The sequence below is a fragment of the Panthera pardus genome, unplaced genomic scaffold, assembly GCF_024362965.1.
Source record: "Panthera pardus isolate Hobbes unplaced genomic scaffold, ASM2436296v1 HiC_scaffold_16, whole genome shotgun sequence".
Classification (NCBI taxonomy): Eukaryota; Metazoa; Chordata; class Mammalia; order Carnivora; family Felidae; genus Panthera; species Panthera pardus.
Genome location: NW_026526721.1, coordinates 155,275,966 through 155,294,173, shown reverse-complemented (window position 1 = coordinate 155,294,173; position 18,208 = coordinate 155,275,966). Strand labels below are relative to the sequence as shown.

The 18,208-nt window shown below is 48.5% G+C and overlaps 1 protein-coding gene across 1 annotated transcript in view; it reads right to left on the bottom strand.

Annotated features, from left to right (window-relative positions):
• TRIM71 (tripartite motif containing 71) overlaps window positions 1-18,208 on the bottom strand; it is a 67,355-nt gene that overhangs the window by 17,733 nt on the left and 31,414 nt on the right. The window contains 1 exon segment of the mRNA XM_053904078.1: window positions 5,545-5,712. Coding sequence (XP_053760053.1) covers window positions 5,545-5,712 — 168 coding nt within the window.

Sequence of the window (18,208 nt, the reverse complement as noted above, 5' to 3'; positions counted from 1 at the left end):
AACAGGAGAAATTAACGCCTTGCATATTTAAGCTACCACATTTGGGAGCAGAGTGAAGGCCTGTTACTCATGGCTAAATTCATTTCCTCCCAGATTAAAACAAACAAAATCCTAAACGATGACAGAATGGGGATGAATAAATTGCTTGGGACCTGGAAAGCAGGTACTATCACAAGAATTTAAGAAAACACTTGACGGTGATAAACATGTTCCTAACCTTGACATAGTTGTGTTTTCATGGGTGAAATACACGTTGAATATATATGTGTTCATATGCTTTAAATGCGTACAGTTCATTGAATATCCATTTCCCTCAATAAAACTGGGGGAAAGAAAACTGCCTCAGTCCCACCATAATCAGCAAAACGCCACTATTCTTATTTTGGCTTATTTCTACTTCCTCCCATAATTTTTTTTATGCATCTTTACTCGTTTTGCATAATTTTTCCTGGACCAATTTCAGGGTTTCCTAGTTTTAGTTAACACTGTATTATAATGTGATCCCAAACTCTATGAATGTAAGGGGCTGAAAAACCTTAATTCCTATTGTTGACCTTTCCTACCGGTACAAGCTGCACCTTCAGGATGTAGGACACGGCCTTGGAGATTCCTATTAAGAGGACGGAGTTCCTTCCATATTTAAAGCTCTGGATATTTCTCAAAACATGCTCTCCCACTCACAAAGATCACGTGTGGTGTACTTACTCTGTCACTTATCCAAAATAGTGCTCCGGTGTCATTATAACTGGCTACTGCTCAGGCTGAATACACTTCTGTACTTTATATGAAGTGGTCAGACTGTGTCTTTGCAAGGTGTCTGCAGCCCTTTCATTCCTTCACCTGTGTTGTCTCTTCCTTCCTACAAGTTGTGCCTACTGATTATGATCTTTTCAGAGTAACTATTTCTCTGCCCCATTTGCCAGTTTGCTGTTCTCCTATTAACATGCATGCATTTTGGGGGCACCCGGCTGGCTCAGTCAGAAGAGCATGTGACTCTTGATCTCAGGGTCGTGAGTTCAAGCCCCATGTTGGGTGTAGATATTACTTACAAAAAATAAAAACTTTAAAATTATGCCTAAGTTTCTTGTATTGCTTCTTTTAAGTTTATTTTTGAGAGAGAGAGAGAGAGCAAGCAAGCATGCCAGCCAGCAGGGCAGGGGCAGAGAGAGGTAGACAAAATCCCAAGCAGGCTCCATGCTATCAGTGCAGAGCCGGGCACAGGGCTCAATCTTGAACCGTGAGACAGATACAGCCTGAGCTGAAATCAAGAGTCGGACGCTTTACCGACTGAGCCACTCACGCACCCTCCTCGTATCACTTCTAATATATCTACCTCCAGTTTGCGTTTTCTTTTTTTTTTTTTTTAATACTTGTCCCCTTCGTTTCCATGTAATAACCCTTACTAGGATTTTATTTTGGTGTCTGCTATCATAATTTAAATCTCTTACAACTATTCCTTACAACTTCTTACTCAGTTTGAGGCCTTAAGTTATTGGCAAAAATAAAGCCTACTTCCAGAATATCTCCTGCTTCTTGAACCTGACTTGCCAGTACACACGAGAAGTATTTAAAAGCTCCCAAATGATGCATTTATTTATTCAATAATATTATGAGTAAATGAACAACAAAAGAACAAAGGAAGGGTAAATGAACAAGTTGAGGACAGTTTCTTAGACCAACGATGTCCAAATCAAACTTAGCAACTTAATTTATTTTTTTATTTTAAAAAATATTTTAAACACTTACTTCTTTTTGAGAGAGAGACAGAGCACAATTGGGGTAGGGTAGGCAGAGGGAGACATAGAATCGGAAGAGGCTCCAGGCTCTGAGCTGTTAGCACAGAGCCTGATGCTGGGCTCGAACTCACGAACCAGGAGATCATGATCTGGGCCCAAGTCACCCCCTTCTTTATTTTTTAAATGTTTATTTTTGAGAGGGAGAGGGAGAGTGCATACACGAGCAGGGGAGGGGCAGAGAGAGAGGGAGACAGAGGATCTGAAGCAGGCTCTGTGCTGAGAGCAGAGAGCCCTATGTTCATTCATGAGCCCTATGGACCCAAACTCATAAATCGTGAGATCATGACCTGAGAGGAATCAGATACTTAACTAAGCCACTCAGTTGCCCCTCAAACTTGCGATTTAAATGTCCTTGCAAAAGAAATGAGAATCTCTTACCCTGTGACCGGAATCATTCTGTATTTTAGTTTAAATGGAGTTAAGGGATGTATAAAAGGGTGTGTGTGTTGCACCAGTTAGATGTGTATTTTAAAATAGCTTACCACTCCCCCCCAAATTTTATGTTAATTATGTTCCTCCGTCCTTCTCCAGTGTTCATATTAATAACAAAAATCAGGGGCATCTGGGTGACTCAGTTGGTTATGTTCCAACTCTTGATCTCAGTTCAGGTCATGATTCCTGAGTTTGAGACCCGCATCGGGCTCCAAGCTGATAGCACAGAGCCTGCTTGGGATTCTCCCTCTACTTCTCTCTGCCCCTTCCCCACTTAACAACAAAACAAAACAAAAACAGCCTTCATACTATCTGCTGTATTCTTTAATATAAACGCTATTAAATGGCAGTGTATGAATTATGTGGTGAGGCCATTTATTTCATGAACATTGACCAATGCAAGAAACCAAGTGCCTGAAGCACCATGCACCCAAAGTAGTGTTCTTTCCTGGCATTCCAACGTCGCTTCTTTACCCTGTGGGGAACCTCTCAGTATCCGACATCCTTTCCGCTGCTTAGTGACCGGCAAAGGAAAAAACACTTGTATACTTGCACACAAGTCTTAATTCTTAATTATGTCTTTATGAAAATAAACCAAAGCCTACCCTGTGCTAGCCAGTGATGGATTTTTCCACCATCTTCCAGGCGTACTTTATAAATGGTTTTTAGATTCATCACTGAGACAGGAACTCTACCTGAAGCTTTCAGAACTGTGTTCTTCCTTAAATACAAAAGCAGGGGCTCAGTTAAAAGCAAACTCCTCCTTGTTCTCACTAAATCAGTTTCAATGATGTCCTGACCTCCTAGAAGGAACCCATTTGCAAAACATTTGTTCACAATGAAGAGTGGGTCCCTACCAGTCTTCTGACCTTGGAGACGGTTTGTTTCTAAGGCTCACATGGGAACAAACTGACCCTTCACCAAATGATTTGAGCAAAACTAACTTGTTCTCCATCTTTACCTCAGTCCCCCCCCCCCTCCCCCAAAGGCATCACAGAGTTAACTCAGAGGGAAAAGAAGGGCCATGTTTTCTAACACTCAGGAGACTTCTTAGCAGGTATGAACCTCTCTACTTTCATTAGAGGGCCACGAGATAGTTTTAGGAATAGTCAATGTACTGAGAACCTGGTAAGAACATTCAGACAAACGGTTGTCCAATCATACCCCAATCTTTGGATCACTGGCTGAGAGTAGGTTCTGAAGAATTGCAACCAAGACCCCCAAAAGGGTGCCTTCCCCGCCCCCCACCCCCAGTTACACAGGACCTTGAAGCAGTCAATTCACAATCTATGCAGATGATGTTCAGCAGGTGTACCTGGATGTGGCCATGCAGATGATTAACAATCTGAGCTTCCCGGCTCATTCCTGCCACTTGGCTCCTCCCCAAAATGCCCCATTGAGCTCAGCAGTACTGCTGATATTTGAATCTCACCCCTAGGTTCTTCTTATTACTCACAGCAGACTGTCTGCTAACAGTGACTGTATTCGCTGCAGAAGTTAAGCATGGCAGACAGAATCTTCTGTCCGACTACTTCTCTCTCCTCTCCGTCAAATTCTCAAATTCCCAGTTCCTTGAGATTTCATCATTGCAACCACAGATCGCAGATCTCTCTTTCCGTCTCTAGCGAATCATGACAACTCATTTTTCTTTCCAGAGTGGCTGATCCCAGAAAGTGGAGGGCACCAGCAATTCTGTGAATCGTGTCTCAAGGACCCCAGAGTGTTCTCAATCTCCAAGGACAGAAAGGGGTTAATAAGGTGAAGTCACAGTCGGGGGGCGGGGCAGGACCCAAACGCAGCAGGTCTTGGGGCTCCCCAGGTGACGCTGACAGCAGCCAGGTCCAGGAGACACCAGCGGGGTAAGGCAACGGACGAAGTCCCCACTGCCGTAAAAAGGGGAGCCACCAACCACTGCATCCTTGGGGGACACAAGCTCACCAAAACGGAACAGAAATAAAATACAACTATGTGCTAAAGGGGATGCTGACAACCAAGAATTTAAGAGCAACCAAGAACCACTCTGAAGGCGTAGAGAAGGAAGCAGCCCGCTCTGGCGTTAGAATATGCCAGAAGTAGTCACCGCAGAAACAGACGCTCAAACCTCTAATCACAGGGCTTGAATAACAGACAATCTGACTCTTCAGAAAGACCACTTCAGTATCATGCATAGGAACAGGATAGCTGCTGAGAAACTTATTAAAACCCAGAACTATCCTTCTGCCCCTTCCTGATTTTAACTTTATTTATTTATTTTGAGACGGGGGGGGGGGGGGGAGGGAGGGAATATGAATGAATGAATGTGAACAGGGGAGGGGCAGAGAGAGAGAGAGAGAGAGAGAGAGAGAGAGAGAGAGAGAAAATCCCAAGCAGGCTCTGCACTGTCAGCACAGAGCCCCAATGTGGGGCTCGAACTCCCAAACAGCGAGCTCATGACCTGAGCAGAAATAAAGAGTTGGATGCTGAATCGACTGAGCCAGGCAGGCGCCCCCTTCTGCCCTTTCGTTACAGCACATGATCAATTCCTTACCACTTCCAAAAAAGGTCTTATTTTTTACACAATTCACTTATTCAAATGCTCTAAGAATGTGAACTTTCCATTCAATTTCTGCTCAATGATTAGCAATGTTTCCTTGACTTTCAAGCTTTTCCTACAAGGAAAACATGTCATGATTTTTTCTTAAAACCTTGTCGTCTGGACCAGGCAATAAGATTTTAAGTCAATTCAGGTATGCTATCACTCAATGGTAAGAGAACTTTTCTATCCCCCAAAGTTACATGTGTCCCTTCCTAAACCCAAAGGGATGGGGACTCAACAGAAACAAGGGTCTCAGTTACCGGGAAGTGACTTTTTATTGCTTGGGAAAGACTCTGAGATTCTGAACCTTATCTTAAACTTCTGTTGCTCACCTCTGTCTCACTTATAAATAAATAAATCTGAGCAGCAGAGAGATATGCCTGGAAAGCATTAAGCGCCCAGTCCTTCTGCAGTCCCAGCTGAGGTATGCTAACGCCCACTTGTACTTGGGGAGGGGGCTGCATGAGAAACAGGCAGATGATGGGGAGGGCAGAGGAGGGGAGGGAGCTTAAGTGTGTGCAACAAGCCCTGACTGGCTAGTCAACTTTGGCCACATCCCTCTTGGCAAACCCTCCCCCTCCCCAAGGGATTACTGCTGCATGGAGGTCACAGGAGCTCGGTGGGTCATTGTTCCCAGGCCCCCACACACCGGAGCCTGCCTGGTAACCTACACATGCCATCTGAAAGGGAGTGGGACAGGTTTCACGTGCAAGAAAGAACAAGGGAAAGGGGGGGACTGACCTGGATGGCCTGGCGGCCCTGCTGTGCGTCGGCCAGCAGCTGGATGGTAAGTGCCCTGGAGTCCTGCAGCGCCTCCTGGAGGTAGATGAAGCTGTGGCCGCCGTGCCGGCCCATCGTGCACTCACGACAGATGGGCACTGAGCAGGTGTCACAGTACAGGTGCAGCACCTGGGGACCAGAGAGGGGACAAGCATTAATGAGATTTGGGACTAGCGGGGAGGGAGGCAGCCTCAGGGGTGCTCTGTGGATGCCAGACCCCAGACACCCCCTTCGCACTTAGCAAGCACACCCCCGCAGCCAACCGCGGGCAGCGTGTCCTCCTTTCTTACCCCCTCAAGGAGAAAACAACCAATTCCCTCTTTCCACTCCGGTTTCATTCAGAACTTTAACTGAGACTCCAAAGGCAAAGACAAAACAAAACAATCCTCCTGGCCTGAGATTTTCCCTAGGTCTCAGATTAATTGCCCAGAAAAGTTCTAAGACTGTATCTCCCTGGTCTGAGATTGGTGGCCCAATGAAAGAATGTACCAGAAAAATGTGTCTTGCCACCCCACCCTCCGGGTGTGTGAAGCACAGTTAGGAGCCAGTATTAATCACCCTCACAGGGCAGCTCGCAGCCACAGTCCTCCCCCCCCGCCCCCCATCAAGGAGATTAGCGCAAGTGCAAAGCATGGTTCTCCCAGGCACGCGGGCAAGCTCTGGGCTTAAGCTTCTGGAACGAAGGCAAAAGCTAGTGGTAAGGTCAGCCAGCTTCTTGTCTTTCTTCTTCCTGCCAAGTTGTTCCAAGGAGTCGACCCCGAGAGGCAGCCCGCGCTGACAGAACTGCTTTGTGATGTTCTGTATCTCCCTGGGGCCCAGCCTGCCGGGAGGGAGACACGGCTTGGCACAACCTTCACCTGCTGATAAATGAGGAGCTCTCAAGAGCGGAAGCTCCTTGGCACCGAAACTGGGCCAGTCGAGCTGTACCCTTCCACGGAGCAGGGCACTTCGCCCCGCTCTCTGTCAACATCTGCTGGACGGCTTTCGAGAGCAGGGCTTCCACTCGCCGCCGGCATACCTGGGCTTGGGGAAAAGCCAGCCGACACGCAACAGGCAGGGAAGCGGTGTCCGAGGGCTGCTTTTCCGCACACAATACGCTTAATCCCCAGATGAAGACCAGAGGTCGAGGCGTCTTGGGGCCACACAGCAAGCAAGGGCAGAACAGGGCGGCCAACTCGAGCCTTCTGGAAGACCCGCCAGACGCTGGCTCTTCACCAGAGCACCGAGCACCTTACGAGGTCTTGTGGCGTCCAGGGTGGGAGACCCGAGGCCAGGCGATTCTGCGCAGAAGCCCGGCCCAGAGCAGGCAGAGCGTTACCCGACTCACAGGTGGGCAGGGAGGGCCGCGACGTTCCCAGGAGAAAGACCCTCGCGGCAAGGAGCCCGGGCGAAAGTACGGATGCCGACCGTCTGCTCTTCAGGTTGTTTTGTTAACTAACCAGACGCTGCTCCGAGCACATCCGCTGGGAGATGGGAGTCCCCAGACAAGCTCAGGGCAACAGGCCGACTCTGCTGAGGGTGCAGGCAGTCAGAGGGGGCTGTGTGGTCCTGCGTGGTCTAGGCTGCTTCTCTAGGGACCGCTGGACTCAGAAATCGGGGAAAGGCTTAGATTATGTTTTTTTTTTTTTTCCAAAAAATTCTTTAATGTTTATTTATTTTTGAGAGAGAGAGACAGACAGACCGCCAGCACGCACACGCACGAGCGGGGGAGGGGCAGAGAGAGGAAGACAGAATCTCAAGCAGCCTCCAGGCTCTGAGCTGTCAGCAGAGCCCGCTGTGGGGCTCGAGATCGCGACCTGAGTCGAGGTCAGACGCTTAACCGACTGAGCCACCCACTTCCTATTTCTAAGAAATGGTTCCGATGTGGTAAGTTCATGGGCCCCATTTTACAGGAGAGAAATGGGATCAGCTTTGTGACTAGACGAGGGCCAGGGCAGTACTTTCCCAGCGACCGAGGGCGACTGAAATTTGGTGACCGTAATTTGCCTCCAAGACCAATCGCTTTTTAAAGCGGGTTCACCATTTTAGAAATGATCACCTGTCTAATCTGATAAAGCTAAAACTTTCAAGCTGACCTTAAATGCTAACCAAAAGATGCCAAAGCGGATAAACTTGGAGGAAATTCCTGGACAGTCTCTTTTTATGACGTGGGGCTAAAGCACCCTCCCCCACCCCGTTTCAACAACTCAACCTCCTGCCTTCCCGTTGGCTCCCTCCATTTGTCACGGGAATAAAGGGGTCACTCCTACGCTCGTGTGAAGTGTGAAAACCTTCCATCTGTAGGCTCCTTTGAAATTCGACTGGGACATGTCTCTGAACCTTCTGTCCTCTGTGCCCCTGCCAAACAGCAAGCAATGCCCTCTTCATCCCTTCTCTGGACAGCTGTGTGGACTGACCAGGGTCCCCTGGCTTTCTTCAGTCTGTGTGAACAGAACGGCTTTCACTCGCAGTGAGTAGGAAAGAACCTGAGGCTGCTAGCCCGAGCCCGGCACCATCTGGCCGTGGACGTCTATCCAGTCCCCTGACCGGGCTGGCCTCGTCTGCGAGACACAAGCAGTCCGGCGAGGTGCCTCCAGAGACCGCTTCCGTCCCTGAAATCCCGGGAACCCTCCCTCAGGGACCGAACACCAGAAACCCAAAGTCCTTTGAAGGAACTCTGGGCTGAGCAAGGAAGCCAGGCCCCAGGTGCCAACTGTGTGACTGCAAGAAACCAAGGCGGTTCTTCCGGGTTTTTTAAACCCAGAGCCTGCAGTCCGTTAAGCGTCCGACTCTTGATTTCAGCTCAGGTCATGATCTCAGTTTGTGGGATGGAGCCCCAAGCTGGGCTCTGTGCTGACCGTGCGGACCCTGCTTGGGATTCATTCTCTCTCTCTCTCTCTCTCTCTCTCTCTCTCTCTCTCTCTCTCTCTCTCTCTCTCTCCCTCCCTCCCTCCCTCCCTCCCTCCCTCTCTCTCTCTCTCTCTCTCTCCCCCTCCCCTGCTTGCCTGAGCGCACGTGAGGGCGTGCTCAATGGCTCTCTCGCTCTCTCTCAAAATAAACATTAAATTTAAATCCACAGCCTGGATAATGCGTATAGGAGATACCTTGCAAATGGTAGGCTTTAAAGCATTCTCTGGGCCCCTCTTGATGCAATCCTGCCTGGCATCGGTTCCCCGGGACTGTGCCCAGAACACACCTGATTTCGGTCCTGGACCGTAGGACCAGCACAGCGGTGGGGCTGGCCCTGGGGGACACCCAGCTTGTTGATAATAAAAAAGCTAAGGGCCAGTAGAACAGCTTAGCTCCAGTGGTGCTTATAATTCATGAGCTATTGATTTTTCAAAGAACGGTATCCAAAAACTGGAAATCTGGTCGATTTTTATCAACTGTCTAGCTGAAGTTCGGCATAAAAACTCTGGGAGGATTTCATGCTCCATTTAGAAGCTTCGAAGGTCGAAAACCCACAATTTTGGAGTCAACAGGTAAGCGTGCACATGGGTGCAATTCTCTCTGAAACAGCTCGAAGATTGTTTTAAAAGAATAAACTGGAACCCACGTCATCCAAAGGACCAGAAGAGTGGCAGAGGCCATGAGGGGGAGAAGGAGTGGTCCTCTGGCGGCAGGAATTCTAGGGCCTGGAGCTGCCTGTTAGGGGTTTCCCGGGCAGATGTACGACACGGCCCCTCCCACCCCTCCTCCTCCTCCTCCTCCTCGGCCCCTCCCACCCCTCCCCCTCCTCGCATGGCGACAATCTGGCTGCCCCAGCTGAATGGAGCAGGCTCGACCTCTGACCTTGCAAGTGACCACCCTCTTCCCTGCCCCCAGCTTCCAGAACGCCCCACCCACTGCCTTCCTCTCCCATAATTTCTAAAATACCAGGCAGAGACAAAGACCTAGGAATGTGGGCCCAGCGGGAGAGGAAGGAGAGAGGTTAAGGAAAAAATAAATAAATAAAAATACTCAGTAGGCAGGTCGGCCTTAGCCGGCACTAAAATAAAGTGCTGCGTTAATGAACAAGACTGGGTGTGCACTTCTAGAATCTACTTTTTATACCACCTGTGTGATCCAACAAGAAACGAAGGAACGGAACGAACGAACACACACAAACACACACCCCACATGCGACTCCTATTAGAGCACCACGCATCTGAAAGGAGATTCCAGTTTAAAATACAACGACCCAGATCACTGAAGAATGGAAACTGAAAGGATGTCATCAAACGCCCCAACCGAAATACAGAACCGCTGTATGCTGACGTTTTCTGAGATTTTTTTCACATCCCTTAAAACGACTGGGGACCTCTGGCCTCCCACAAACTCAGGCCTGGACAAAAGGAGGTCACACCAACCACCCATGAGGGTTTCCAAGTTTCCCAGCATAGAAATCAAGGGGAGGATGGCTGGGCCACAAGCCTTACCTGTGTGTGTATGCCAATTAAAAAAAGGCAAAACATTAAATCACGTTCAAGGAGTAGAGTCCAGCTATTCTGAAACGAAGTCTATTAAATAACATCAGAACCAAGTTTTACTTGATGCAGGGAAAATTATGCAGAATGCCAGTGCTCCAAAACCCACAATCCAAACCTGAGGAAGAAGTCCCTCCTGCACCCTGGCCGCGTGCTGCAATCTGGGGGCCCCAGGGGCCCTGGAAGAGGGGAAAGAAAGGAATCTGGACCGATTTTCATGCACAATCACTACCAGCTCCGGTCAGCAGAACCCAGCTGAGGATAAGCTAAGGTGGCCAGGGAGGGAGGGAGGAGGAGAGGCATGAAGCATTTAAAAAAACAAAAAACAAAAAACAAAAAACTGGGGGAGGGGGGTCTTCTGGCTGGCTCAGTCCATAGAGCATGTGACTCTCGATCTTGGGTTGAGTTTGAGCCCCACGTTGGGTGTAGAGATTCCTTAAAAATAAAATCTAGCATGAAGAAATTTTAGGGAACATATATGCCATTTTACTGCAAAAAATATGTAAGTGCAAATCATTTTTTTAAATCTCCCCCATTTCTCAATGTTTCTACTTTATGTAACCATCCAAAAACGTTACATTCTGTGCATAGGTGAATTGTTTTAAAAGACAAACAGAAGCATGTTATGCTAGCTTTTTTTCTCTTAAGCTGTATTAAGTTGGAGAATGTTCTGGCTCAGGCTGCCCATTTTATAAATGCCTGCATGGTATGTTGCCTGTGGATATACCACAGGCTTATTCAATTAGTACCTGCTGATACAATTTTAAAGCCATTTCCTGATTTAAAAAAAAAAAAAAAAATCCCGAGCAACTCAGTGTTGCACTTTCTTGTTCTGTATATACCTCAATTTCTTCAATTTGGTAATACGTACAATTGCTACATCACTTGATGTACAGGAAGGCAAATGTGCTTGCGAGTGTGGATAGTAAGGATTCTCCAGCTTGCTAACTGTTAAGTCAAGTGAAGAGAGAAAGGCTGTCGAGTACCAGTTTCTGTTCCCGATGAGACCAAACGTACACAAAAAGCCAGCAGGGGAACACCAGATGAGACGGTCCGTGTTGGGACTGGGAGTTAAGATTCCACTTCTGCTTGGCTGGAAGACTTCAGTGGACACTGAGACTGAAAAGCCCAGAGAATTCTGCATCCTCAGTAACGGCTGCTAAGGAGATTGTCCTAAACACAAGGGCATGGATGGGGGGAGTGGGGCTGCTCGCTGGAGACACCTCTAGAGGGGGGCAGTGAGGGGTCTCGGGCGATGGGCGATGGGCGATGGGCGGAGAGAGAGGTGTTAGGAATAAAAACGCGCTCAGTAGTCTCAGGGGTTATCACTCAAGCACTCAATGAAACAGACACTGGGGGTCCCGTACAAACCCACGATGCCCTTCCTGCAGTTCCAAAATCCAACAGGCTCTCAAAACTGTTGTTACATAAGCTATTTGTCAGCAAAACCCAAACAGGCATGCAAATGATTTATGATTTTAACCTAGACCATTTAGTATGAGTTGAAGCACTTGGCTGGAGAAATGCGAATGCCCATTATCTTGTGTTGTTGTACAATATTTACTTTCTAAACTCGGAAATTTTAAATGTTGAGGCACATCTGATCGCACGGGTTAGGGTGCACGATCTGGACACATTTTAGTGCCAGTCTGGCCAACGAGGCGAATGAAATCCATTTCCAAGTGAAATCAGCAACAGAATGAGTCAAGACTATGCCTAGTGGTGGGGCAGGTATCCAAGAACAGCCCAAACTGGGGTCAGAGCAGCCTGCTCAGCTCCAGACCGAAGTTTGTAAACTCCGCGGACAAGGCAAATCTGGAAAGGGAGCGCTGAAAACAGAGGAAGGCCATCAGGCTCTAACAGCTTCAGACTCAATGCTGATGCTGGTGCCACCACACAAATTAGTTTGAAGATCAGGACGAGCCGTGTGCAGCTCAGCTGAGCTTTCTGTGCTACCCCCCCAAGCCACATAAAGGTTCCTTTCCCCACTTGTTTTAAAGTGCTCTCTACCCCTGATGTGGGGCTCGAACCCACCACGCCGATGTCAAGAGTCACGTGCTCTTCTGACGGAGCCTGCCAGGCACCCCTAATTGTTTAATCGTGATGTCACATTGTGTGAGAAAACATACACGGCAATTCTGGGGGTGAGGATGAGGAGAGAATGTGGCGGTGCTTCTGTTCGCCCCACTTCTGTGGCCTGGAGTATCTTCCCTCTCCGGGCTCTATCCCTCATGCTCCACGCAGATAGTCAGGCTCTGCCTCAGGTGCCAGTGACAGACATGCCCTTGCTGGGCCTGCCTCCATCCTGCTTCCTCCCCGCGTCACCCAGGGAGCTGCTCAGAAACTCAGTGGTCAGCGTCCGCCCCTGGGGAACCCAACCTGCACTCCTGGACTACACACGTCTCCGGGTGGGACTCCGGCTTGCAGGCTGGAGCCTTGTTATCTCTGCCCGACCCATGCGGCCTGAGGCACATTCCTGGCTGACCATGCTCACCAGGACCACAGGCTGCACTGCCCACAGCCCAGTCTCCCACACTTCCCGAAGGCTTTCACGAGGGCCCGCAGGCAAGGAGTATCTTCACACTGCCAAGGGACACACCTGTGCTTGGGGGGGGTCCTCCAACAGATCCAAGTTACGTGACGTGGCACTGAGGGACACTTCAGAACACGCCAGAATCAAAATGAAAAAATGTACATATCGTTTAAGGAATGCACTTGTTGTGACGAGCACAGGGCGTTGTATGGCATTGTTAAATCACCAAATTGCACACCCGAAACTAACATTGCACACTGTATGTTCACAGTACTGGAGTTAAAATAAAAACTTGAAAGAAAAAAACACACTTAAGGAAAAAAAAAGGGGGGGACAAACTAAGTATTAAAGGGTGATGGGGTGCCCGGGAGGCTCAGTCGGTTGAGCACCCGAGTTCAGCTCAGGTCATGATCTTGCGGTTCACGGAGTTTGAGCCTCACAGCGAGGTCTGTGCTGACAGCTCAGAGCCTGGAGCCTGCTTCAGATTCTGTGCCTCCCCCACCCCCCCGACTTTATCTCTCAAAAATAAACATTAAAATAAATTTATAGATAAAACCACGTTTTGGGGGGAAAGAGGGTGATACAGAGAATTTCGGTGATCTTTTATTAAGCTTTCAAAATGTTTATTAAGCATTTAAGACATTAGAAATGTTTTATGAAGCATTTAGAAATGTTCGAGTACGTTTCTAAAACTTTAATAAAATCAAAAGTGTTAAAAAATAGAAAGAATATACTGCATAATTTCATTTATACAAAGGCAAAACTAAGGTCAAAAAAACCAGAAGAGAAGCTGCAGGTGAAAGTTGTTCTATTATCTTGAGGAAAGGGGTGGTTACATAGGTATAGAACTGTCAAAATTCACAATGTACAATTATGTTCATTTTATGTAAGTTACACCCCCCCCAAAAAAGGGGGGGAACCCTCCCACTGACCACCTAGTATCCCTGGGGTGGGGTTTGCAGCCTAGACTTGGCGGTGAGGCGCCCATAGCTGAGGACCTAACAAATTCTCGTGCAGCCCCATCAATGAGGCACTCCAATGGCCCCCCACAAAATTGACTTCTAATAGGTTACTACCATTCTTCCCACAATGTTCCCGTTAGGTATTGTTTTTCTTAAGTTCTATCTAGCAAGAGGCAAGTGTTGGAGTAACTCCCCCAGAGGTTTTGAAAAAATTAGAACTCTGAGCCCGATTTACAGCACCACAGGCGGCCAGCGGTCATGCAAAGCCATATGAAATCATCAGTGTCCCAGCTGCTGCCCCGGCATGCATCTGACCTCTGATGTACTAATGAGTGGCCCACACAGCTTCCAGCAGCAAATAAAAGAGATTTGTGCCAACGCTGAGATCACTGCCCACGTAAATTATAGATTTTTAAACCAGACATGAAAAGATAGATTTGGTTGCCTCCAAGGTCACAAAAGCAAGGCACAATTTTAATCTGTTGTGTTCTGGACCCAAGTAGGTAGTGCTTGGGAGGCCGACTTAATAAAATGGCCAGACTCTGTAGGTGGTCATGTAACTCAGTCCTCACCTCTTAAACAGTGGGCAACATTGTGCACCTGAAACCTTTTCACTCCCTCAAGTAGCAGAAGGGGTTTCAATTGCCTCTGTGGCTGAGATCATGTGGACAGGTGAATTTAAAGCCAGGAAAGTCACTCATCAGCTGGGGAAAATTATCCCAGGGAAGGAAGCAGAAATAAAGATTCAGATAATAACAAAAAAGGTCTTTAAATATTACCAGTCGTATTTTCTCCCTCCAACACAACAAAATAAAAATTTCCCATTCTCTCTCCATTCCATCAAGTTCTATATTCCTGAGTAGCTGGACGAACACATTGATTACTCTGCCCTGGGTAAGAGAGGCCCAACTCTCACTTTTCCTGATGGCCCAAGGTTACAGGGTCACGATCACTGACAATTTTAAGAGCGGGGTTTCGCTAACCAGGCACTGCCTCCAAATCGAAAGGTTAACCAAGTATTTAATCACTGTAGAAACTCCGTTTTAATCCAGACTTGTTTGCAGGCAGGTGTCATCTAAATTGGGAAGGAGACCAGAGAAGAAGGCAGCCGATGGCTTCTGAATTGTCAATGCAAGTGCCCAGGGCAACAGTGGCTAAGGTGTGCATGTCTGTGAAGCATGGGGATGTGTCTCCAGGCGCAAGCGTGGGCTTTTCCACAGTGCTCCAAACCATCCCCGTTAAAACAGACACAACTCGCAGCACCTCTTCTCCCCCCACCACCGCAGGAGTCACCAGAACCTTTCTCCACGGTTTCCTCTGAGTAAAAGGCAAAAAGAGAGCATGAGCATGAGCAGAGGGGGTGCAAGCCAGGTCTCTAGTGGAACAGCAGGGGGCAAGGGGGAAGGGTTAGTCTTGCCAGGAAATGGATTTCCTTTTTAAACCCTTTTCAAGGTAGCAGTTTGTTAGGTAATTAATTTAAGCCATCCATTCCTTCTTCTCCAACAATAGGAAACTTGGTCCCAAGGACACCCCCAAAAGGCCAAAGGGGCCCTGGGCTGGCCAGAGCCGGGCCAAGCTAGCAGACCAACTTTAACGAGCCTCCTGCCAGGACACCTAGGTGGTTCTGGGGAGAGACCGTTTGACTTCAGCTCGGCTCACGGATCCTGTGGTTCATGAGTTTGAGCCCACGTCTGGCTCTCGGCTGTCAGGGCACAGCCAGCTTTGGATCCTTTCTCCGACCTATCCCCAGCTCGCGTGCTCGCTTCTCTCTCTCTCTCTCTCTCTCAAAAATAAACATTTAAAAATAAAACAAAACAAAAAACCCTATAGACAGCCTCCTGCCATGTGGGCTGGGAGTCACCCAAGGAACCAGGGATGGTTCTGTGATTCCCAGTTTAAAGGGCAGGCCTTCTCTTGGAGACTTTCTATCAATGATCTAGGGGCCCTGGGTAGGGCACGGGTAGGGCAGGAGAGCTACTGAAACAAGGTGAAGCAGAAATCTCAGATTGAGACCACTAACAAATATAAGGCCTTATAAAAGAAGGGTGTGGGGAACAGAAACCAAAGGCAGCAAAGGGTGGGACCAGGAGCCTAGACAAACCAGTAGAAACTGGTCCAACAGGGAGAAGAACAGGAAGGCCAGATTCCTATCTTGAGTAAGAAGGGCCCAGCCTGTGCTGGAACCACAAGGGACAGACAGGGATAAACCTTAAGGACTGCTTCGGCTGCCAAACCAGGACCGGCCCCTAGACCAACAAAGCCCTAGTCCCTTGGAAAATCACCCAGTCCTCTTTCCCACAAGTGTGCAGAGCTCTTCCAACAGCTGTGCTCTTAAAGAAGCACTCATCACAGCAGGATTTGGGGATCGTCAAGGAACCACTGGGCCAGCAGGATCTGGGGCAGAGAAATACCACCTAACTAGGAAGAAGATAAAAATCGGGAAAAAGATCCAGGTGTGGGGATGCTGCAGGTAACACCACTGGAGTCAAGCTCCGCTTTAGAAGCCTGGTGTTTTTGTTTTGTCCCTTCCCCTGATGGAACAATTTCTCATTACCATCATTTTCTCAAGTCTCAAATACGGAACTCCCTCAGAAATCCCACTTTACTCCAATAAAGGAATCTTGTGGGAATGAGGCAGCTCTTCACGCTGTACCTGTGTGCTGTTAGCACAACCTCTGGGCAGCGAGCCGACCCTGACTCGGCAGGTAACGCAATCGGGGGGCCCCCACCTCCTGCCCTACGCAGTAGTGAGAGACAGAACGCCCCGATGGGCCCACAGCCCAAGCAGACACTCTCGAGTTCAGCAGATGGGGGAAAGCCAGGCCTGCACGGATGAGGGAAAAGGGAAAAAAGAAAATCTGCAAGCTCTAACACCAGGGGGTATCGGTTATGTGACCTAAAGTTTCAGGAGGAAAATAAAAGGAAAGAGTAGCCCTTCAATTGGTCTCTACTTGGGTCCTGAAATTCCTGACTCGCTTGTCTGGCCTGGTGTTGTTGCGTTTTGGGTTGTTTTTTTCTTGTTGTTGTTCTTTAAAGTCACTCATATTCTGGCTAGCACCTACACCGGGAAACTGTGAGCTTTGAGGCAGGAGAAATCTAAATACAGTTGACCCTTGAACAATAACGGGGCTCAGGGGCACTGATGACTCACACGGTTGAAAATCCACCTCTAACTTCGGACTCCCCAAAAGCTTAACTATTAATATAGCCTACTATTGACCAGAAGCCTTCCAGTGGATTAACACATATTTTGTACATACAAGTATTATATACTGTGTTCTTACAACAAAGGTAGAGGGAAAAATCGGTATCGAGAAAATTGTAAGGAAGGGGCAACCTGGGTGGCTCAGTGAGTTAAGCATCTATCTGACTCTTGATTTCAGCTCAGGTCGTGATCTCACAGTCTGTGGGTTCGAGCCCTGCGTCGGGCTCCACACGGACAGTGAGGTCTGCTTGGGATTCTCTCTCTGTCCCTCTCCCACTCCCTTTCTCTCTCTCTCAAAATAACTAACCTTTTTTAAAAAATCATAAGGAAGGGAAAATATTTACAGTACTGTACTGTAGTTACTGGGGGGGAGCCCGTGCAGTTTCGTGTTGTGCAAGGGTTGACTGTAACTGGCTGCGACGTGCTGTCAGGTTCTGGCCCGGGTGGGCTTTTATTCCTTTTCTGTTCTACCACAGTAACCCCACCGCACTGAAAACTCTGCGTGAGGCACCGCCCGGAGTCTCGCTCGGGCTGGACTGTCCTCCTTCCTGTCAGCTGCGGAGAGCCTCCTGGTCTCCCAACACTTCCCTCCTGGTCTCCAGAGGAAGCCTGCACTCAGGCTGCAGACTCGAGTCTGAGTCCACAATACCCTTATGATGTGTGCTGTGTTTACTGCTCTTTTTTACTATTTACACTGGATTTAAGGCTCTGGGCTAAGAGCCTTGGGAGATTAAGACAGACGAAAAAACTGAAGAAGCTTCCAGTCTCCTGCAAATCTTGCTTGGGCCAATCTGGGCGGGGCCAACATGCACGTGTCCAGGCACCCCCTGTAAATCTCCAACGTGGCTCAGTTTGGAAACCCACTAGAAAGGATCAGGACAACAAATAAGGAATTAACCAGATTACGTGATACTTGGGGGACAGTTTGGAAAAACTGCCATCCAGAAAAGTTGTACAAAATGACTCCCTTTGCGGGATCTATTGTGGTTGCATGGCCTTGGAGGTGGGGCAGGTAAACCTGAAAAGGCTTCTGGGAAAGAACGGGACAGGAGGACAGAGACAGAAGATTTACAAATCCAACGAGAAGGAACAGCCCTAGCAAAGAAGCACGGCTGCTCTTGGCCCGCACCCAGGGAAGAGTCTGGAGGAGACGGGAGGGGAATGCTAGCTGGAGGCTCATGGGTCAGAGGAGGAGGAGACGGGGAGCCAGGGACACAGGCTACAGTGACTGTCCAGGCATCCATCCAGACATGGAAGGAGACCAGGGCCTCATGTCGAGGAGCTCAAATGTCAAAGTGGTCCTTCCTTCTTCAACTCTTTTGGTTTTAAGCTGGCTCACTGAGCTCTACCTCTGCCCACAAAATGGGGATCACATGATCTCACAGCTGGTGGTTCAGAACCCGTAAGAGAAAGTGCATGAGATACAAGTTGTAATACAGACGACAGGGAAGGCAGCCTGGTGTAAGGGTTCTGGCCTGGC